The sequence below is a fragment of the Pinus tabuliformis genome, chromosome 3_1 (assembly GCF_031772625.1).
Source record: "Pinus tabuliformis cultivar Carrire ecotype Pingquan chromosome 3_1, CPIR1, whole genome shotgun sequence".
Taxonomy (NCBI): domain Eukaryota; kingdom Viridiplantae; phylum Streptophyta; class Pinopsida; order Pinales; family Pinaceae; genus Pinus; species Pinus tabuliformis.
In genome coordinates, this window is record NC_142301.1 from 23414683 (window position 1) to 23438602 (window position 23920).

Sequence of the window (23920 nt, forward strand, 5' to 3'; positions counted from 1 at the left end):
TGATTGGATTGCATTACATGAATATACTGTTTGAGTTTGTAAATTCTGTAAGTTGTCTTTAAGAAGTAATATATTTAAGCATTTGTGTGATTTACTAATATTCCTTATTCTAAGGATTTTTTGAAGAATAGATAGAATGGTTGATGAATTAAAATAATTTTCTTTCATAAGATTGTAATTGTAGGAGTAATTATTTGTTGTCATCATTTGTCTCTGCAACGATTGAATTAGGATAATGTTTAATGTAACTTTTTTGTAGTAATCATTTTACACTCTCTCATAATCTAAGAATCTATTTTTGCATATATTGTGCCCATACCCTTGAAATAAGAGACAAATATGAGGTTGATAAGATTAATGAAGGTAGGATTAAGTTGATTTTAAAGAGTCATATTAGTGCCCAAAATTTTGGCATAGTTGTAGGGAAGGTTGTCAAATCAAAGGTTGTATCTCTGGGAGGTCGAGTATTGAAGACAAAATGTAAGAAGCTATGCATGCTATAAGTAAAAAGCTTGTGCCTAGCACCGAATTTTGGTCAATATGATTAGGCAATGTAAGTGTGTATGACTAAAAAAAAGAATAGGAATGAGGTAGTAATAGAATGGAAGGCAATATCAAAAAGCACAAAAACCCAAGGACCCGTGAGCCCTCGGAAAGCGACCTTCATCGATAAAATTATTTGAAAATTTGAATGCATCAGTAGGACCCGGAATAGTACCTGGGAAGGGCTCTACCGTAATCCCTCAAGTAGCAAAATCAACAACTGCATCTCATGATGATATTCATAGTAAAACTGAATGATATTAGCAAAGCTTCCAAAGCACATTTATTCAACACTCTAGTCCTTCACAAGAGGGAAATTCTTGTAATTTGAAAGAAGGAGAAGGAGAAACTAGTGGAGCAGATCCACGATCCTCAGGGTCAAGATCTCCTGTGATCTTGATAGTAGATAAACCGCGAGAGATCCCAGACTTAGGAAGCATAGTAAAACCCCCCTTGAGAGCCAAGTAATATTTATAACTTCGCTTCTCAAATAATACCTCCTCATCAAGAAATCCCTGAAAATTGCTCACAGATTTTCAATCAGATTGCAACCCAAGGGAAACAAAACCAAACTTCGACATTAGAATATCTTATTGTTGACTCTATGGCTAATGTCCCAATGAAGGCTATTCCTTTACAAAATATCCCAACCTTTCATGGGATGACCTCAAAGGATCTAGACGCCTTTTTATTTGAGGTCAATGTTTTGTACGGAGGTTATAATTATACCATCGATCCACAAAAATTTAAATTTTTCCCTTCTACTTTAAAAGGGGCAGTATTACAATGGTTTATCACCTTAGGAGGAGGCACTATAAATTCCTGGGATGCTATGAAAAATACCTTTCTTACTAAATACCAGGATTATTGTCGAACCATAGACCTGAAGGATGAAATTTTTAAAATGTCTGCAAAAGACAATGAAATTTTAGAAAAATATATTAAGATATTTCAGTACAACTTACAGATAACGCCTTATACTAGTTTACCAAATGAAGTACTAAAAGTTGCTTTAATAAAAGACATGAAGGATGAATGGATAGAAACTTTAAATTTAATGGGCCAAGGTGAAATCTTCCCAGAAGAATATGATAATATTGTTAAGCTGTGTATCAGGTGTTCATGTGGCAGTACACGAGCCAGATCTGGGATACGATATCCCCTCACCCAAATCACTAAGACCATAGGTGGTGGTGTAACATGAACAAAAATTGGTAATATTTTAGAAGATTTTAAAACTAACATTTTGGGCACACTCACTGCACAATTAGATGTTTTACAGGCCAAATAAAAGCAAGCCGAGGCAGATCGAGCATTGGCCATATTGTGTCCATGTTGCCGAAAGAAGAACATTGAAAGGGAATGCCCACTCGACGTGGTGTGAACCTGTGCTATTTTCACTAAGGAACATTCGACAGAATAGTTTCCATCACTTCTAGGATTAAAAGTTGTATTTAAAGAAGCTGAAGAGGAAACAAAACTTGCATACTTGATGAATCAACATCAACCATGGAAATCACAACCTACAGCTATGATGCAAGATCCCTCCTTATTTTATTATGGGAAACATATTCCAACATAGAATTTTGGAAACACATTGTAGGGACAATCACCCTTAAATCCCACTTGGCAATCCCAACCATATCCTACATAACAATGGATAAATCAATATTTTACTTGATCAGGATGGCCAAATTCACAATACCCTACCCCATTATGGCAGAATCTTGTTACCAATTCCTATCCCTCGCAATGGTCAAAGATGCCTGCACAAAATCCAATATGGCCTCAAAATTGAAAGTGCCCTGTGGGATTTGGAAATCCACCCATAGGGACGATCCCTAAACCTCAACCAACACTACAAGCTCCATTCCAGTTACCTCCTCATCCTCAAACTCCACTACATTCTCAACTGTCAGCTCAGCAAATCCTAACCCCAATAATAGACTTCTCCAAGACATGCAACATGTTGAGAATTCGGCCTATGAAATAAATCCTTTAGGATGTAATGAGCTTCAAGTGAGATCTGGATGCATTATTTATCCTGAGGAAAATCATAATGATCAAGAACAAGAAAACAATAAAGAAGAGAAAATTACGATAAATCCTTTGACCTTATTTTAGTAAAACTAGTTCCTCTTAATTGTGAAGACCCATGAAGTCCAATCGTGACTGTCCAAATACAAGGCTGCACTTTTCCAAACACATTGGTAGACTTGGGAGTAGTGATTAACCTTCTGACCTACAAAACGTGTAATGTCTTGGGTAGTATAAATTTAAAACCAACCTCAACCCTGCTAGAATTAGCTGAAAGGTCGATGATCAAGCCGGAAGGAACTTTGGAAGACATTACTATCTCTGTAGACTTCTGGGAATATCCTATAGACTTTCTGGTCATCAACCTAGGAAGTAGCCTAGATGAACATCTGTTAATACTAGGAAGACCATGGTTAGCAACAACAAATGCATATATAGGATGTCGAAATTTTCAAAACCTATCTGAGCCTAGCATATCCAGCCTAAAATCTTTTTATATTCTAGTCATTTCTTTAGCTGTGATCTCATAGACAGATCCCGTTATGGTTTGTCAGGCGTAGCTACTAAACTGAAAGCTTGGTCTATGGTTACCTCTATCGATTCCTCTCAGCCTTGGACATTGTGGAGGATGACAATATCAATTCCATCCTCATGTTCAGACATATGTTTTTGTAATACATCTTGGCCATGAATATCTTGTTTGACCTCATGCATTGGGGGGCATCTATCATAGGTCAAATTTCATACTTTACATCAGGTAGAGAAACTCTAGATCAATGTTCCAACTAGTTAGCATGAATACCCATCTCAATTGAGGAGAAGATCCATCTAAGGAGGGCCTTATTGGATCCCCCATCAATAGACATGGAATAGATTAAGGGATTATGTAAATGGATGAATTCATGAGGTATAACTAACACAAGGATGGTTTACACAAAATTTTAGCAAGGAATGTAGATGACCAACTAAGGTTTAGATTTCCCTTGAGCATGTAAGGACATGACACAAAAGTGACTTGGATGCATTTACTAATGAGGACATACTGTCACTACTACAACACCCTCCAAAATTTTGGCATACATCCAAATTTCAGAGCCTACTTTGACTTTGCATGTTGTCATTGTAAGTATTAAGGGTCATGACATGTGTTTTGGCTAAGTGCTATATAATTTTCTCTAAGTGTGAAGATGCTCAAGTTTTGTCATTATTCACTTTGGCCTTACTGATCCCACACTTAGCCAAGTCTAGAAAAGTACCTTCTTGACCAGCTTGACCTCACTCAGCCTTCCTAAATTATGCACTATGCAGTCTCAACCCTTAAGCTCGAAACTTACCTCTTGGAACAACGTAATGCGCAGATGTTGCCTCCCATAACTGCCCATTGCGAAGTCTCAGTGCTCATCCCTGGTCCTTGAGCTCCAGAACTACGCAACCTTACTTTCTAGTCACCTCATTTTTTGCACTACACCATCTCAAGCATCAAGCCTCTAGCATGAGTCCTTGAACTACGCATCTACACAAGCCCTAAGCCTTTGACCCCCCATAACTACACAGTGGGAAATCCCAAGCCTCAAGCCAGCCTCCTTGATCCCCTCAACTGTGCAGTTGCCTTGCCCTAGCCTACCTGAAGTGTGCACTGCGCAGTCTGAAGGTTCATTCCTATCCCTTGACCTATTGAGTTGTGCAACTATGCAATCCTTGAGCTAGTCTCTCAGCCTAGCACTTGATGGTTTGCATGAAGCATGGAAGACTAGGGGTTTATCGGATGATGTCATATTGTCATGAGTGGATATCAATTGAAGGTATTATATCATGTTATGACAGGATCATGACGAAGGAGATCAAGAAGGAGGCTCTGTTAGAAGACACCCTTGTAGCTGGAAAAAGAAGCTGACCAATCAAGTAAAGACAAAAGGACACCAAAATGCGACAATAGTTGGAGATCAAGATTTATTTGAAGACTCCTACCTTCAAGCCTTATAGAGGAGGAAGAGGAAGAACAGGTACACTCTTCTGAAGTTACAAGAAGAAAGGAGGAAAGAAAATGAAATTTTTTCTCTTCGCCAAAACTATATCAAGAGATGGTTTGATAAGAAGTCTATGGGGAAAAAGGAATTCAGTGTGGGTGACTTGGTATTGAAGTGGGACAAATCTCACAAAGAGAAGGGGAAACACACTAAGCTCCAGTCCCTGTGGATTGGACCGTTTTTCATTTGTGAGAAGCTTGGCCATCACACTTATTGTTTCCAATATTTAGATGGAAATATTGACTCTCTTCATTTAAATGGCCAATATTTGAAACAATATTCTCAATGAAATTCTAGGGTTGTTCCCTATCCTATGTACATAGTCAATTGTTTTGTTTGTTTGTTTGTTGTAACAGCCCAGGGTTAAACATCCATGTAACAAGGTTAATAAAGGAAAAGTAATAACCAAGGTCATTGGACACTTATTCCAAGCATAAAATTAGGCAAAGCATCCTAGTATGGGTGCTCATTTAGTTTATTATGGCTAAGGAAATTGGAAAAGGCTTTGGAAAGACAAAGAGTCATTAATTGACATTTTGTTTATGAAAATAAAGGAAATTAGGAGGAAAAATGATGGAAAATAATGGAAATTCAAGAAAATAGAGGCCTCATTAATAAAAAGGTTTTTGACAATCAGTTCACAATCTTTTGTCAGTTCATTTTTGGAGCTCTCTCTCTCTCATACTTTTGTACACTTAGAGTATTCATTGAGCACTCTAGTATTGGTGGAAGGAAGGCAAATGAAGGACAACAAAGAAAATAGAAGCAAAGATCAAGCAAGGAAGAGTGGGATGAAGTGGCTATAACGAAATTACTTGCAGGTATCGAGTTGCATGTATGATTTCCTTGCTAGTTTTGGCATGCATGGTACATGCATGTGTGTATTTGGTTCTCTTGTTATCATTAGCATGGGTGTTGCTATGTGTGACAGTGGATTTCATCCTTGCCTTGCCATTTCCAGATAGCCATGGTGTGATGGTGTTATCTTACTTAGTTGAGCTGAGTGGAGTGGTCTCACGAAATATCCTAGGAATCCCTTGATTATTGATGGTGGGATACACAATAAAACCTGGTTGTGAATACCCTCGTTGGGCCTAGGAATCCCTTGACTGGTAAAGGTGGGATACACAGTAAATCCTAGAGATGTATACCCTCGTTGGGCCTAGGAATCCCTTGAACGGTAACGGCAAGATACATAGTAAAGCCTAGAGGGTGGAGAGAGACAAATTCCTCACAGTTTAGGCGGAGAGATTCTGAGGCATCCATGCTTGTTTAGGGCCTAGTGACGCCTTGGCCGGTATATGGCGGGATTGCGGTAAATCCTGGAGTGTATGTTTATTGTTTGGGCCTAGGAATCCCTTGGCGGTAGGAAGCCTTGATTGGTTCTATTGTGAATCCCAATTATAACCAAAGCATTCCTTACAATTCCAATAGTGGCCGGACCATAACCTTATGGGACTCTTACACCAAACTGTGTAAGGTCTAATTAGAATTTTACATAAAGTAGATCCCCTTGCACTATTAACCGAATCCACCATCAAAATAATAATATTAAAAAATATAAAAAAAACATGTTTAGTTTAATACTTCATTGAATTACATATATAAGTATATAATAATAGCTACAATTAAAAGTAGATGCATTTTAGATTTAATTTCATTCATAATATTGAATTAATTAATTTATTTATTTAACTTATTCCGAAGTGATATAACCATTAAAAGCATTAAAACAGAGAAATCCCATTAAAAGCATTAAAACAGAGAAACCAGGGAGATAGTTTGCTTATACATAAATCAAAATTACAATATACTAGCGTCCTTTAGAATTATTTATATCAAAAAACGATTTGGCTATAAACTAGCTGTATATCAACACATAGTGATATACATAGTCCGTCTTAGATAAACAGATAGTCTCAGATAAACAGATAATCTTCGACTGCACTTATTCTTCCCCATACCTGCAAAACAATAACACTGTAATTAAGCAAAAGAAAAGAAATGGAAATCATAAACCATGTTTGTGCGGACGAAAAGAAATGGAAATCATAAACCATGACATATATGTGCATATAGTGCAGTACTGAAGCAAAAGCGGAGGATAAAAACAAAAGCCACTTAGTATAAGTTGGCCTACTTAAGTTGCCATTACCGGGTAGTATAAGTTGCTCTAGGAGTGGCAGCCGTCGCACTTTTTCCCGCCGCATTTGTTGTTGCCGCCGTCACCTTTGTTGCTCGGGCTGGTTGTGTTGTTCTTGTTGGCGACGACGGGATTGCCGTCGATCTTGCTGCTGGGGCCGATGACGTTCTTGGTGCCGCTGTTCTTCCCGTGCTCGGCCATGGTCTTGCTGCCTCTGACGTCCTGCCCTTGTGGTGGGGAATTGCCCATCTTCTTGGCTTACGGAAACTGGATAGTATCACTACGTTGAAACTGAACGCCTTCAAAGGCAACAACACAACCACTTCTGCGAAAAGAGTTGAAGTGCATCAAGTGCTAAAGTGCATCAGTACATAACCTAATGAGCAAATTACTGATATGTCATAGATTAGAAAGCCTCAATCTAGGTTACACCAAATACACAACCATACCAACAACTGGAGTAGGGCGAAGTCGGTAAGCAAGCGGTGAGAAATACAACGACATAGGTTCCCTTATGTAGAAGCAGGCCAACTCCAAACTTGGTTTGAAAACCATCTACACTCCCAACCATGGTCAACTTTTGATGTTTTGAGTGTTTCTGAGGACAATTCGGCGTATTAAATTCCTCTATGGTGGCCTCCTCTTTTTATGTCAAGTTGAGAAAGTGTTACACTGAGCATCACGAGAATCACATTTATGAATCATGGAAAGTCGAGCGTCACGACGATCCATAGAGTGGACGCCCTACTTACAGATTTAAGTAATCCGATTTATTCGCGCAATTGGGCAGACGAGTTATCTTTTTTCAGCCCCCCAAGAAAATTCCTGGCCCTATTTACAGATGTGACTACTCCAATTTATTCGCGCAATTGGACAGACGAGTTATACTTTTTTAAGCAAAGAACAAAATGTTTGCCCTATCTACATATGTAACTACGCTGATTCTTGTAATTGGGTAGACGAATTATTCCTTTACCGCCCTAAAAAGGTCTATGTGATTGTTAAATGAAAAGATGCAATCTGTTTTTAGCTTTCAAAAATAAGGCATATACACTTTTTAAGAAACAACTAATCACTATTCTATTTTTAATATAAACAAATATTACAGTGACTAGCATAGTTGTTTTCCAACATTGCCAATGTGATTTAGTTACTTGAAAAATCAACAAACCTGAATTATTTTCGGCACAATGAGTTGGAATTTAGACTGAAGTGCTTAATCAAAAATGTGATTTATTTAATATTTGTGACCGTTCAAAATATTTTACTCCTGTAATGACCTTTCAAGCAAAATTTTGGATGCAACCCTTACAATTTTACTATAATTTTGCAGGTGAATTTAGTTATCACATGTGGCTGTAGACTCTCGAAGCAGATTTAGTGTGTTTATGTCTTTTATCCTCTCTAGGCACAACATTAATTACTATTAATAATAATAGGATTGCCTGGTAAGATGCTTTGGGCTCTGGTAGTGTATTTTTGGTGATTAATGTCTTTAGAGATTTCTATAGCTTTATTTTGTAAAATGGTATATAGCATTTTAAGTTTTTTCATAATTAATATTATTCCGATTAGTAATTAGATTATTAAGGTAGAAGTGTAGTTATTGTTCAAGACACATTTAAGGAAAATAAAATTGAAGATTTTCTCTTCAAATCATTATTAATATTTTTGTGTGTGGGGTGATGAATTGAGGTTGCCAAAAGCCCATCTTTTGTCATTTTATTCATTTTATAAACCATTCATTTTAACTTATGTTGGGGTGGCCTACCCCTTTATTGTGTTTTATTTTTAAAAGCAATTTCATAGAGCCCTTCCTTTGATCCTTAAGGAAAGAGTTTGAGATTGCAGAAGTTATAATCATTTTGAAAATTTCATGAATAAAATTGATAGGGATGATCTGACGGGAAAATTAAGGCTTTGTGTTATGTAATGTTATGAATGATTTCGAGTTATTAGAACAAAGCACCATTAAAATCATGTCAATAGTTGGAAGCATCAATATACAAGTCTCTTGGCCAGACAAAATGTACCACTGATAGTATGGAGATCTTCTCACTTCAAAGTCTCAATTAGAACTTGGAAGTAATGCTTCCATTAATGCATTTTGTTGAGTTTAGAATTCGTTTGGGACTTGTAGGAGGTTGTTGAGAGATTTTCTCAACTCCTATCTCTAAGTTTAAAATTAGTTGGATCTAAGACCAATTATATAATTTTAGTGTAATTGAATGCAGTTGTACAACAATAAGGTTATTTGTGCTAGTTATTTTTTTCTATGGATCCTTTTCAATTTTCTAATTTGGTATCAAAGCTCATCTCAGCCTTACTCCCTCACAAGAACACTAAAAAAGATGAAGACATCTTAGAATTCATCCTTTGTACATAGATTAGTGTACATATGTTTGTACATGTGGATGTGTGTTAAGTTTGTTGATGTGTGTGAATTTTGTTGCCAATGCAGATGCATGTGTGGTGCTATCAAGTAAAATAGAGAGAATCCAGTCAACATATTGGGGTTATCAACTAGTTGGTCAATGGAATCATGATCTGCAAGGGTCTATCACCCTCTAGTTACAATTGTGTGAGTATTTTGGTTTTACAATTGGGTTCTAGATGACATGTATGCTATTGCTTAAGGCTAGCCACTAAAGACTATCTCAATTGAGCATTCTCATGAGACAATTTTTTTGTGAATTTTTTAGATCTACACCAACTCTAAACAATTATGAGGGCATCAATTCTCTTCTTGGGACCAGTGCATTGATAATTCAATAGATATCAATGTATAAAGAAGTCATTTGTTGTATCATTGTAGAGAGTTGCTTAATAAAGAACTATGCCAAATTATCAATTTAAGGGTGTGCTTGGAAATGGGTGATTCAAGGATACAAACTTTGCTTATATGTTAATAATCCTTAGAACTTTTAAAATTATTCAAAGTGTTTATTCCAACCTTAACAACATACCAATATTTATATAGTTTTGGTAGAAGACCTTAGAAGAAACTACAAAATCAGATATCCTCTATGAATATCTAATCATCTAACAAGAGTATAGTGTATAGAATAATCTTTATAACTAACAACAATACATCTAGCAATTGATAGAGAAGCAACAATCTATTTATGTAGAGGGATGAGCATGACACATTGTCACCTTTATCTACTTAGTAATGAACACAACTTTGTGGTCGAATTACAGGGAGGTTGACACTCAACCTAGTCTTGCCCAGTATTCTATACAACTTCAAATATATGTAGAAAAAAGACATGTAATTACAATAAATTACTCATGCATAAAACAAATTTTGCTAATGATCGAAATTAGAATCCTTTGATTATCTCTAAAAACTTCAAAAATGACAACTATATTCCAATATTGGCTCCAAGTGTCAACCCTTTTCCATTAAAAAATAAGAGTATATGTCAAGTACTTTACAAAATATCCTATCTATTACATATTTACAATGAAAAATTATTATTATCCAACATATTTTGGATAATCTAAATAACAACTTGGTAAAACTAGAAAATTTCCACCATAATTTGCTCAACTACCCCATGATATCTACATTTGGGTTCAATGCATCTGAATTTGTTATGTTTTTTCTACTTGAAATCATGAAATGATTTGATCTCTTATTGATACGCTGCAACAATAAATTTAATTTATCCAACCAATTTGACTAGTTGTTCCCATTCTTCATTTCTTGGATAATCTAGATGAGTGTTCTACTTCAGTATAATTTTCAAAGGTGGTTTTACTGTGAAAAAATATTTGATCTCATAGAAAATAAAAAGATCATCCACTAAAATCTGAAGTAGATTTTCACCACTTATTTTTCCCTTGACTCCAACAAACTTTGACTTGTCCATTGCTAATATCTTCAATGATATTTGATGCCCATTGATGCAGGAGCATCTGGTCGACAGGGAGAAGACCGAGAGAAGATGGACACAGTTTCGGAAGAAGATTGGGAAAGTTGAAAATTTCATTAAACTGGACAGCAAGCCTGTCAGAGTTCTTAGTTTTTTTTTTCTTTCTTTCTGTTGTTTAATTTCTTTCAGGGTCAACTACAGCATTAAACTCTGTTGTCCTAATTTATGTTTATTTTATCTTAATTACTGTAACAGGTTTTAGTTAGAAGTGTTAAAGATAGATTAGTGTTAATAAGTATGTAACAGCAAACCCTTATGGCATAAAAGGGGCAAGTGAGCCAACAAATAGAAAAAGGAAACGTATGCATGTATCAACTGTACAAAACCGAAATAGCATAACTACCAGGCAGTTAATCAACTGCTCAAACTATTGTACAAAAGGGCAAACGAAACAACCCAGAGGGGTTCAGTTCAGGAGCGGAACATGTAAAAGAAAAATACCAGAAGTACATACATTATTTTCCTTCATCAAATACAGTGCACCATTAAAAATACAAGTCTATGATTTATGTCCTCTGTAATAATCTGTACATGCATATCATCGTAATTTCAATTCATTTCAGGCAACCCAAAATAACAGAGTTCTTTACAATTCCAAAGAGTCCTTCGACTAGCTAAGAAGAGAGTGAGTACAAGACGGGAGGGCGCAACCCAACACAGCAGAACGAACAGACCACGGTCTAAACCGATAAGCCACAAAACCATTACAAATAGTTCATATGCCATAAAAATATTACATAGTATGCCTGTGTAAAACAATATATACAAAACTGTGTCACGAGGGTTCATAGAACCGAGCTATCAAGAGCTCACAGAAAACCCCAAATTACGGTTACGGGTTGGAGGTAACCCTGACATACACAGGTCCGACAAATACACAGAATGCACACAGCAGACAACAGTAAATGCGGCCAAGACCAAGAAACACCGTGAGAAAATAAAGCAAAGACAGAGCTACCCGGTAAAGAGCGATTGTAGTCTTGGTGAATCCGCGGAATCCGGCCACACCTGCCAACACAAAGCAAGGTGAAGGGTTAGGGTTTGAACACCGATGATAACCCTGCAAACAAAGTTGTGATATGAAATTGCAAACAAAACAAACGAATCCGTGTAGGAGGGTGACGGAGGAGCCATACCTGTAGTGAGCCGAGACCCGGGCCAGCGGAAACGAAGTGCTAACCCTGAACACAAAGGGGCTGCGAAACGTTAGTTCCAGAACAAACTGTGGACACAAATATTTAGCATGGAACGAGGCCATACCTGTTCTATAAAGCCGAGCGTTGGAGAAAAGCCAAGCTGGAGAGTCTTCAAACTGTGAGTTTGACAGCGGAACAGAGTAGCCACCATTCATCACCAACATTCACCACAGAATTGCCAAAAAGACCATAACGAACAGTAATCACTAGAATAGAAACAGTAAAGCTCACACAGTCGAGGAACAAGTTGAACGCGCAGAGAAGGACCGTAACTTACCAAGAAACCCTGAAGTAAGCCCATTGACTCCCATAACACCGGATTGACGGAGTGGAAGAGCATTGTTACACCATAAGAAACCAGCGGAGCTCAACAGGGTTTCTCCCACAAACAGAAAAACCAGAGGCAGAGCGAGACCAGAACGACAGAGCAAGTCACAGAGTGAAAATGACTGAACAGGCATGAAATGGCGGAGGAAAAGCGCGTTAAGGGGATTAGGGTTTGTCAACCCCAAGGAGGGCAGGTGTCATGAAGAGAGGCCGAGTAAGGTACCATGTATTGAATGCCAATCAACCACCACAAAAATCATTTACAATCACTTTATTATCAACCAAGGATTAGTGTGAGTCCGCGTAGACTGAGTTGGCGGGGGGACCACGTGGGCTGGCCCCATCAATTGGTATCAGAGCCGTTTTTTTTTTATTTATATAGAGGAAGATGGCAGAACGGCAAGTGCCAAGACGAGGACGTGGAAGAGGTGCACGTAGAGGAGAAGATGAAGGATTGAGGGAACAGATTAGAGTTCTGACAGCTCGCTTGGAAGCAGTGGAAGCGGGTAGACGAAGAGACCCGGAACTGGGAGATGACAGTGAGGAAGAAGTGGTAGCTGCTACAGACGGGTCCGATGAGGAGGCTCCAGAATTGAGACTGCTGCGTTCAATTTTATTGGCCAGCAGCAAACCCAAAATAGAGATTTCGAATTACGATGGCAGTCTGTCTGCTGATATCCTATTGGATTGGATAAGCGAACTAGATAAGTATTTCGAAAATGAGGAAGTTAAGGAGGATAAGAGAGTCAAGTTCGCTGCTACTAAGTTGAAGGGACATGCCCTCTTGTGGTGGGATAATGTCCAAGCAGACAGAAAAAGACTGGACAAATTACCCATACGGAGTTGGTCAAGGATGGTAGCCAAATTGAAGGGCAGATTTCTGTCGAAAGATTACCAGGTGGAACTATGTCGGCGGGTACAGAACCTGAGACAGAGAGGTATGACTATCAAAGAGTATACGGAAGAGTTCTACCGGGTAAATCTACGTGCTGGTTACACAGATGAAACTCCAGAAAAAACAGCGCGATATGTCAATGGCTTGAGGATGGAAATTCTGGATGAAATTAGCATACTTTCTCCCCGAAATATTGAAGAAGCCTTTCAGAGCGCTGTAAAGGCCGAGGAAAAGATTAACAGAAAACAGAACAGCAGAAGAGGGAGAGGAAGTAGCAGAGGATGGGGACAATCCTACGGTAGAGGAAAGAGTGCTGCGAACAGCGAAGAAGGCAGCAGTTCAAAAACTTCAGGGACAGCAGAAAAAGGGGATAGCACCAGAGGAGGTCGGTCATACCAAAGAGGACGAGGGAATGGCCGCGGAAGAGGGACTGGAGTCCAGTGCTACCGGTGCCATAAATGGGGGCACAGATCCTTTGAGTGTCCAGAAGTTGAACAGGCCGGTCAGAGGGGAACGCTGATGGCACAGCCTGAAGAAGCTGAAGCACAACCCCGGGAGGTGGAAGACATGGCAGAGACAGGGGAAGCTTTGATTTTGAACAAAGTACTGTTAAAGCCAACCAAGGAAGTGGTTGAACCAACACAGCGGAAGGCACTTTTCCGGACAGTCTGTAAATCGCATGGAAAATGCTGCAAGGTAATAATAGACAGCGGGAGTACGGATAACTTGGTTGCCACAGAAATGGTGGAATAACTGGGGTTGAAGCGGCTGAAGCACCCCACACCTTACAAGGTGTCGTGGCTACAGAAAGGCCACCAGCTGTTGGTTGACGAACAATGCGAGGTGGAGTTTCGCATTGGCAAGTACCACGATACAGTGGTCTGCGATATTATGCCGATGGACGTGTGCCACATACTGCTCGGAAGACCATGGCAGTATGACAGGAAGGTGACACATGATGGGAAAACTAATTGCTATAAGTTTGTGAAGGATGGGGTCAAACACACACTTGTACCCATCAAGGAGGAAGATTCAGCAGAATCAAGTGGGACAAAGGCGCTATTAATTGGCGGAAAACAGTTCGTAAAGCAGGTTGAGGAAAGTGAAATTAATTTCGCAGTTGTGAGGAGGATGAAGCCAGTATTACTGAACTTGGAGAAATCAAAATTGCCTAAAGAAGTACAAGAGCTATTAGAAGAATTTCCAGCTATTGCAGCTGATGAATTACCTGATAAGTTGCCTCCCAAGAGGAGCATCAGCCACCATATTGATTTCATACCAGGAGCAAGCTTGCCAAACAAGGCAGCATACAGAATGAGTCCAAAGGACAATGAAGAAGTACGAAGACAAGTGCAGGAATTGTTAGATAAGGGACTGATCAGAGAGAGTTTAAGCCCCTGTGCGGTACCTACAGTCCTTGCACCCAAGAAAGGTGGAGAATGGCGAATGTGCACAGATTCGCGGGCTATAAACAAGATCACCATTCGATACAGGTTTCCCTTGCCTAGAATGGATGACATGATGGACTGTCTTAGTGGGGCAGCATATTTTACAAAAATAGATCTGAAAAGTGGGTACCATCAGATCAGAATTAGAGAGGGAGATGAATGGAAGACAGCCTTCAAGACCAACGAAGGGCTGTACGAATGGCTGGTCATGCCATTTGGGTTGAGTAACGCACCGAGTACTTTTATGAGATTAATGAACGAAATGTTAAAGGAGTTTATTGGAAAGTTCGTGATAATCTATCTGGACGATATTTTAATTTTTAGCAGGACGAAAAGAGAACACCTTCAGCATATTCGAAGAGTATTCGAGAAGCTGCAGCAGAACAAACTGCTGATAAATTTAAAAAAATGCACTTTCTTACAGAAGGAGTTAATTTATTTGGGATTTGTAGTGGCAGAAAATGAGTTAAAGATGGACCCGGAGAAGATTGAAGCGATCATGAGTTGGCCGTCACCTAAGATTTTATTCGAGGTACGTAGCTTTCACGGCTTAACAAGTTTTTATAGAAAGTTCATAAAGAATTTTAGTGAAATCTACGCGCCCATGCTAGAAACCATCAAAAAGGCTAGCCAACCTTTTTGCTGGACTAAGGCAGCAGAAGACAGCTTTCAACTTCTGAAGCGTAAGATAACGGAGAGGCCAATCTTGAGACTGCCCGATTTCAGCAAACCTTTTCAGGTTCGGTGTGATGCAAGCGGGACAGCTATTGGCGCTGTACTCAGTCAAGAGGACAGACCAGTGGCGTTCTTTAGTGAGAAACTAAATGAAATTCGGCAGAAATACTTGTCATATGACAAAGAATTCTATGCAGTGGTTCAAGCCTTGAACCATTGGAGGCACTATTTACTAGGAAGTGAGTTCATCTTGTTCTCTGATAATTCTGCGTTACAGTATATAACACAGCAGCACAAACTGAACCATAAACATGCCAAGTGGGTGGAGTACCTGCAAAGTTTCACTTTTGTGTTGAAGCACATCAGTGGGAAAGCCAACAAAGTGGCAGACGCTTTAAGCAGAAGAGCCCTGCTCTTACAGGAAAGTGGCATACAGGTGATGGGATTCGAGTATTTGAAGGATTTGTACCAGACGGACGCGGATTTCAAAGAAGCTTTTGAAGCATGCCAGAATCTCGTACTGAGAAATACAAGCCCATGGCTAGATTTCAATTTACAAGAGGGATTACTGTTTCGAGGGGGACAACTATGTGTTCCAGATTGTTCGATGAGGGAAAATCTGGTGAGAGAGAAACACAGTGGCGGACTAGCGGGACATTTTGGCATCGATAAGACATTGGAGTAGCTCGGGCATTTTTATTACTGGCCAAGGATGAGCCGGGACGTACAGAGGTATGTAACCAGGTGTAAAATCTGCCAACTGGCGAAGGGACACAGCCAGAACACGGGACTGTACACACCTCTACCTGTTCCAAACAGGCCGTGGGATTCGGTCAGCATTGACTTTGTCCTAGGATTGCCTAGAACACAGCGAGGGTATGATTCAGTGATGGTGGTGGTGGATAGGTTCTCAAAGATGGCTCATTTCATCCCTTGCCGGAAGACTAGCGACGCCACAAACGTGGCACACCTTTTCTTTACGGAAGTAGTACGATTACATGGCTTACCTAAAACTATATTTTCAGACAGGGATGTGAAATTTACAGGTCATTTTTGGCGCACCCTATGGAAAAAGCTGGGCACACAATTAAATTTCAGTTCTACGTATCATCCGCAGACTGACGGACAGACAGAGGTGGTGAACAGAAGTTTGGGCAACTTGTTACGAAGCTTGACAGGAGAAAACTCGCGATTGTGGGATCGAGCTCTGGCCCAGGCAGAATTCGCTTATAACGATTCGCCCAACCGAAGCACCGGGCTTAGCCCATTTCAAATCTTGTATGGTATGCATCCGCGAGGAGTACATGAATTACGAGATTTGGGACAGCTGGAAAGGAGGAGTGCAGACGGAGAAGATTTTGCCGAAGCGATGAGTGAACTGCATGAAAAAGTTAAGTCAAGATTACAGGACAGCACGCAGAAATATAAGAAACATGCGGACACAAAGCGGCGAGAGGTAAATTTTGAGATTGGGGACGAAGTCCTTGCGCATCTGCGCCGGGAACGGTTTCCTAAAGGTACGTACAACAAACTGAAATTCAAGAAAATCGGCCCATGCAAAATTCTGCGCAAATTTTCAGCGAATGCATATGAAATTCAGCTGCCACCTGATATAGGCATATCGCCCATATTCAACGTGGCAGACCTGTTCCCATATCATGCTCAGATGGAAGTTGATAGTATGGTACAGCCACAACGGGACACCCAGTTCGAGAGCAATCTTTGGAAGAAACAGCTGCCTTCGGTCCGGACCCATGAGATCGAGGGAATCCTCAGCACACAGGTGGCCAAGAAGACGCGCAGGAAAGAGTATCTGCGTTATCTCGTCAAGTGGAAGGACCGTCCAATGGAGGACAGCTCCTGGCTCAACGAGACACAGATTCGGAAAGCTGGCTACTCGGTGGAGGAACTCATGGAACGGAGCCATGAGCTCTCTCTTTTACCCCGGCAGCCTGATGCAGGAGCATCTGGTCGACAGGGAGAAGACCGAGAGAAGATGGACACAGTTTCGGAAGAAGATTGGGAAAGTTGAAAATTTCATTAAACTGGACAGCAAGCCTGTCAGAGTTCTTAGTTTTTTTTTTTCTTTCTTTCTGTTGTTTAATTTCTTTCAGGGTCAACTACAGCATTAAACTCTGTTGTCCTAATTTATGTTTATTTTATCTTAATTACTGTAACAGGTTTTAGTTATAAGTGTTAAATATAGATTAGTGTTAATAAGTATGTAACAACAAACCCGTATGGCATAAAAGGGGCAAGTGAGCCAACAAATAGCAAAAGGAAACGTATGCATGTATCAACTGTACAAAACCGAAATAGCATAACTACCAGGCAGTTAATCAACTGCTCAAACTATTATACAAAAGGGCAAACGAAACAACCCAGAGGGGTTCAGTTCAGGAGCGGAACATGTAAAAGAAAAATACCAGAAGTACATACATTATTTTCCTTCATCAAATACAGTGCACCATCAAAAATACAAGTCTATGATTTATGTCCTCTGTAATAATCTGTACATGCATATCATCGTAATTTCAATTCATTTCAGACAACCCAAAATAACAGAGTTCTTTACAATTCCAAAGAGTCCTTCGACTAGCTAAGAAGAGAGTGAGTACAAGACGGGAGGGCGCAACCCAACACAACAGAACGAACAGACCACGGTCTAAACCGGTAAGCCACAAAACCATTACAAATAGTTCATATGCCATAAAAATATTACATAGTATGCCTGTGTAAAACAATATATACAAAACTGTGTCACGAGGGTTCATAGAACCGAGCTATCAAGAGCTCACAGAAAACCCCAAATTACGATTACGGGTTGGAGGTAACCCTGACATACACAGGTCCGACAAATACACAGAATGCACACAGCAGACAAGAGTAAATGCGGCCAAGACCAAGAAACACCATGAGAAAATAAAGCAAAGACAGAGCTACTAGGTAAAGAGCGATTGTAGTCTTGGCGAATCCGCGGAATCCGGCCACACCTGCCAACACAAAGCAAGGTGAAGGGTTAGGGTTTGAACACTGATGATAACCCTGCAAACAAAGTTGTGATATGAAATTGCAAACAAAACAAACAAATCCGTGCAGGAGGGTGACGGAGGAGCCATACCTGTAGTGAGCTGAGACCCGGACCAGCGGAAACGAAGTGCTAACCCTGAACACAAAGGGGCTGCGGAACGTTAGTTCCGGAACAAACTGTGGACACAAATATTTAGCATGGAACGAGGCCATACCTGTTCTATAAAGCCGAGCGTTGGAGAAAAGCCAAGCTGGAGAGTCTTCAAACTGTGAGTTTGACAGCGGAACAGAGTAGCCACCATTCATCACCAACATTCACCACAGAATTGCCAAAAAGACCATAACGAACAGTAATCACCAGAATAGAAACAGTAAATCTCACACAGTCGAGGAACAAGTTGAACGCGCAGAGAAGGACCGTAACTTACCAAGAAACCCTGAAGTAAGCCCATTGACTCCCATATCACTGGATTGACGGAGTGGAAGAGCATTGTTACACCATAAGAAACCAGCGGAGCTCAACAGGGTTTCTCCCACAAACAGAAAAACCAGAGGCGGAGCGAGACCAGAAAGACAGAGCAAGTCACAGAGTGAAAATGACTGAACAAGCGCGAAATGGCGGAGGAAAAGCGCGTTAAGGGGATTAGGGTTTGTCAACCCCGAGGAGGGCAGGTGTCGTGAAGAGAGGCCGAGTAAGGTACCATGTATTGAATGCCAATCAACCACCACAAAAATCATTTACAATCACTATATTATCAACCAAGGATTAGTGTGAGTCCGCGTAGACTGAGTTGGCGGGGGGACCGCGTGGGCTGGCCCCATCACCCATCCTCTGTTATCATCTAGCCTTGTGAATTATTGAAAGAGGGAAGACCCTTCTGGTGAAGAATAGACCTTTTTTTTTGTAAAACTTAGTAATTTTTACATGTAAATTTTCACATTTATCTTTTGTTTTCAGCATAACAGTTTTTTTCATTAGAAATTTCCTAGTTTGAATAATTGTGTCACTTTTTTCATCAAAACCTAACTCTTCCACTTATTAGCTTGTCTTTGTATTCAAATATTTGATTATTTGATTTTCCAAGCCCTGGTTGATAACTATTTAACTTTTATTTAATTGATATCTTCCTTTGCTCTTTCCAGTAACTCTTCCTATTCCATAATGATTTCAATAAAAGAGTAAAAATTAGATATAGATGACATGATTTCCATCAAAATTTGTTCTTTCATCCATGACAAACCTTGAGCACTATTAGATCATCTCAAAAATGGCTAAATTTATTTTTTCAACTTGAATTTTTCTGTATCTTGGCCACTAATCCATTATATGAATTGATCTTATTCTATTATGATCTCTCTAATGATCTCTTTAATTTATCAACCCTTTCATTCTTCATGGTGAGAGAAGATAATTCTTCTGTCAATTTTTCTATGGCATCATCGCCTGTTGAACTAGTATCTAATTCTTAAATTCATGTGTTGCCAACTTGCTCTCTCTCCTTTAATAACCTTTCCATCTCTACTTCCACCTTTTTGTATATGCACATTTTGTTGAATTATAATCGTTAACAAAGTCTCTTTCTCCTTTTCAAGCTCTCCTACCTCCTGTGTCTATGGATTTTCTTTCATGGGAAACTTCAACCTTTTTCAAAGAGCTTGGATGTTTTCATTCTCCTTTTTGATAATTGCCTGAGTTCAATCAACATTTTGAGTGTCCAAACCTAATTTAATCCCAACATCGTGCAGTGATTTAATGTTAGTGCCCTTTTCCAGAGATGATTTATTCTCCATTTTGAGCTCTACAAGAGTATTGTTTAAAGAATTTATAATTTAGACACACTCATAAAAAAAATTGTGAGCCTAGAATAGATCATCTCCCTAGTTTGTTTGTGAAAATAGATATGATCTATAGAATGAGTCTCTTTAATATTAAAAGAAAGCACAAATGTTTTGTAGTATTTAGCAACTTTAGCCCCAAATATCTTAGGTTCAAGAAATGCTAATTTAAATTGCCTTGTTCAAAATCAAGGTGTTGGGCCATGAAAATGATATAATTATTCTCCCTATTTCCTTAAATAATCATTATGTTTCTAAGCAGTTTACCTTTAATTTATAATGATTTATGAGAAAAAGGATAATGAAAGTGAGTTGAAGATAGTATATTTAGTTTGAGTCTTTTAAATATTGAAAAAGTTATAATTTGAGTAAATTGTTATGCAGATCAGTCCAATCGAATGATTGTTGTTCCCTCGAGATATTGGAGTAAGATTTTGATTAATCGATGTCTCATTTTTGGCAAATTACAGCTCGAAGCATGAGCAAGATCTAAGAATGGAGTCAAAGTAAACTGATCATTACTATTCAAGGATCTTATGCTTAAAAGAGAAATCCCGAGAATCTGTTGATTCTCATGATAGCTCCACATTCAATTTTTAATGTAATATATAAGACAACAAGTCAAAAGATAGGGGACATTTTACTGTATCTTGGATACATCAATCTGCAAGATCTTACCTTATTCTTCAGTATCGAATTTATATAAGATGGTACTTCTGGAGACCATACCATGAATGGAGGTCCTAGTGTCTCCTATGTAGGATTAAGTTGATTTTAAAGAGTCATATTAGTGCCCAAAATTTTGCCGTAGTTGTAGGGAAGGTTGACGGAATGTAAGAACCTATGCATGCCATAAGTAAAAGGCTTGTGCCTAGAACCCACTTTTGGTCGATACGATTAGGCAATGTAAGTGTGTATGACTAAGAAAAATAATAGGAATGAGGTAGTAATAGAATGGAAGGCAGTATCAAAAACCACAAAAACCCACGAACCAATGAGCCAGCCGTGGGAGAGCGACCTTTATCGATGAAATTATTTGAAAAGTTGAATTTCAAGCATCAGTAGGACCCGAATAGTACCTCGGAAGGGCTCTACCTTAATCCGTCAAGTAGCAAAATCACCAACTGTATCTCATGATGATATTCACAGTTGAAGGATCTTAGAAAAGCTTCCAAAGCACATTTATTCAGCACTCTAGTCCTTCACAAGAGGGAAATTCTTTCAATTTGAAAGAAGGAGAAGTTGAAACTAGTGGAGCAGATCCACGATCCTCACGGTCAGGATCTCCTGTGATCTTGATAGTAGAGAAACTGGAAGAGATCTGAGACTTAGGAAGCATAGTAAAACCCCCCTTGAGAGCCAAGTAATATCTATAACTTCCCTTCTAAAATAATACCTCCTCGTCAGGAAATCCCTGAAAATTGCTCGTAGATTTTCGATCAGATTGCAACCCAAGGGAAACAAAACCAAACTTCGACATTAGAATATCTTATTGTTGACCCGGTGGCTAATGCCCCAATGAAGGCTATTCCTTTACAAACTATCCCAACCTTTCATGGGATGACCTCAAAGGATCAAGACGCCTTTTTATTTGAGGCCAGTGTGTTGTACGGAGGTTATAATTATACCACTGATCCATAAAAATTGAAATTGTTCCCTTCTACTTTAAAAGGAGCAGTGTTACGATGGTTTATGGCCTTAGGAGGAGGCATTATAAATTCCTAGGATGCTATGAAAAATACCTTTCTTACTAAATACCAGGATTATTGTCGAACCATAGACCTGAAGGATGAAATTTTTAGAATGACTGCAAAAGACAATGAAATCTTAGAAAAGTATATTAAGATATTTCAGTACAACTTACAAATATCACCTTATACTAGTTTACCAAATGAAGTATGGAAAGTTGCTTTAATAAAAGGCATGAAGGATGAATGGATACAAATGTTAAATTTAGTGGGCAAAGGTGAAATCTTCTAGGAAGAATATGATAATATTGTTAAGCAGTGTATCAGCTATTCATCTGGTAGTACACGAGCCAGATCTGGGATATGATATCCCCTCACCCAAATCAGTAAGACCATAGGTGGTAGTGTAACATGAACAAAAATTGGTAATATTTTAGAAAATTTTAAAACTAACATTTTGGGCACACTGTCTACACAATTAGATGTTTTAGAAGCCTTACAGAAGCAAGTCGAGGCAGATCCAGCATTGGCCAAATTGTGTCCATGTTGCCGAAAGAAGCACATTGAAAGGGAATTCCCACTGGACATCGTGTGAACCTGTGCTATTTTCACTAAGGAACATTCGACAGAACAATTTCCATCACTTCTATGATTGAAAGTTGTATTTAAAGAAGCTGAGGAGGAAACAAAACTTGCATACCTGATGACTCAACGTCAACCATGGAAATCACACCCTACAGGTATGATGCAAGATCCCTCCTTATTTTATTATGGGCAATATATTCCACCATAGAATCTTGGAAACACATTGTAGTGACAATCACCCTTAAATCCCACATGGAAATCCCAACCATATACTACATAACCATGGATAAATCAATATTTTACTAGATCAGGATGGCCAAATTCGCAATATCCCACCCCATTATGGCAGAATCTTGTTACCAATTCCTATCCCTCGCAATGGTCGAAGATGCCTGCGCAAAATCCAATATGGCCTCAAAATTTGCAGCGCCCTGTGGGATTGGGAAATCCACCCATAGGGATGATCCCTCAACCTCAACCGACACTGCAAGCTCCATTCCAGTTACCTCGTAATCCTCAAACTCTAGTGCATCCTCAACTGTCGGCTCAGCCAAATCTTAACCCCAATAATAGACTTCTCCAAGACATGCAACTTGTTGAGAATTCAGCCTATGAAATTAATCTTTTAGGATGTAATGAGCTTCGAGTGAGATTTGGATGCATTATTTCTCGTGAGAAAAATCATAATGATCAAGAACAAGAAAACAATAAAGAAGAGAAAATTACGATAAATCCTTCGACTGTGGTTAATTCAGAAACAAAACCAATAGGAAACACAGTTGAGCAACAGGAATTTGAGAAAATGAGAACTACTTCCCCTCCATTCCCTCGAAGACTCACGATAACTAAGCCAACCATCTACCTTATGTTTGATAGTGTGCGGGAGTAGAAAATGTTGTGTATAAAAATTCCACTCCCGTAGGCTATACGAGATATCCCGATTTACACCAAAACGATCAAGGAATTATGTGGGAAAAATCCTGAGAGAAAACTGAAAGATCTACCCACAATTCACATTGTAGGAACATTATTTGACCTTATTTTAGTAGAACTAGTTCCTCTTAATTATGAAGACCCATGAAGTCCAATCGTAAATGTCCAAATACAAGGCTACACGTTTTCAAACACATTGGTAGACTTGGGAGCAATGATTAACCTTCTGACCTACAAAACTTGTAATGTCTTGGGTATTACAAATTTAAAACCAACCTCAATCCTACCAAAATTAGCTGAAAGGTCGGTGTTCAAGCCGGAAGGAACTTTGGAAGACATTACTGTCTCTGTAGACTTCTGGGAATATCCTATAGACTTTCTGGTCATCAACCTAGGAAGTAGCCTAGATGGACATTCGTTAATAATAGGAAGACCATGGTTAGCAACAACGAATGCATATATAGGATGTCGAAATTTTCAAAACCCATATGAGCCTAGCATATCTAGCCTAAAATATTTTTATATTCTAGTCAATTCTTTGGATGTGATCTCATAGACAGATCCCGCTATGGTTTGGAAGGGCTAGCTACTAAACTGAAAGCTTGGTCTATGGTTACCT

The 23920-nt window shown here is 39.1% G+C and overlaps 2 protein-coding genes across 2 annotated transcripts; both read right to left on the bottom strand.

The window, feature by feature from the left end:
- Window positions 1-6361: 6361 nt before the first annotated feature.
- LOC149185579 (uncharacterized) lies at window positions 6362-7354 on the bottom strand. The gene is made up of 3 exons (XM_089412436.1): window positions 7200-7354; window positions 6763-7075; window positions 6362-6571 (listed from the first exon to the last, which is right to left on the bottom strand). Exons 1-3 carry the CDS (start codon window positions 7303-7305, stop codon window positions 6556-6558), a joined length of 435 nt encoding a protein of 144 aa, XP_089268562.1. The 5' UTR covers window positions 7306-7354; the 3' UTR covers window positions 6362-6555.
- A 3841-nt stretch (window positions 7355-11195) lies between these two features.
- LOC149185580 (uncharacterized) lies at window positions 11196-12483 on the bottom strand. The gene is made up of 3 exons (XM_089412437.1): window positions 12162-12483; window positions 11825-12000; window positions 11196-11696 (listed from the first exon to the last, which is right to left on the bottom strand). The coding sequence occupies exons 1-3, from the start codon at window positions 12222-12224 to the stop codon at window positions 11498-11500; spliced, it is 438 nt and encodes a 145-aa protein (XP_089268563.1). The 5' UTR covers window positions 12225-12483; the 3' UTR covers window positions 11196-11497.
- Between the last annotated feature and the right edge of the window lie 11437 nt (window positions 12484-23920).

Excerpts from the sequence above, each read along its gene's own strand:
- LOC149185579 (XM_089412436.1), bottom strand. The coding sequence starts at position 7,305 with ATGGTTTTCAAACCAAGTTTGGAGTTGGCCTGCTTCTACATAAGGGAA. Across the intron at positions 7,076-7,199 it reads TCGCCCTACTCCAGTTGTTG|AAGTGGTTGTGTTGTTGCCT; the intron begins GTATGGTTGTGT and ends CTCTTTTCGCAG.
- LOC149185580 (XM_089412437.1), bottom strand. The coding sequence starts at position 12,224 with ATGCTCTTCCACTCCGTCAATCCGGTGTTATGGGAGTCAATGGGCTTA. Across the intron at positions 12,001-12,161 it reads GCTTACTTCAGGGTTTCTTG|TTTGAAGACTCTCCAGCTTG; the intron begins GTAAGTTACGGT and ends TCAAACTCACAG. Across the intron at positions 11,697-11,824 it reads CGGGTCTCGGCTCACTACAG|GTGTGGCCGGATTCCGCGGA; the intron begins GTATGGCTCCTC and ends TTGTGTTGGCAG.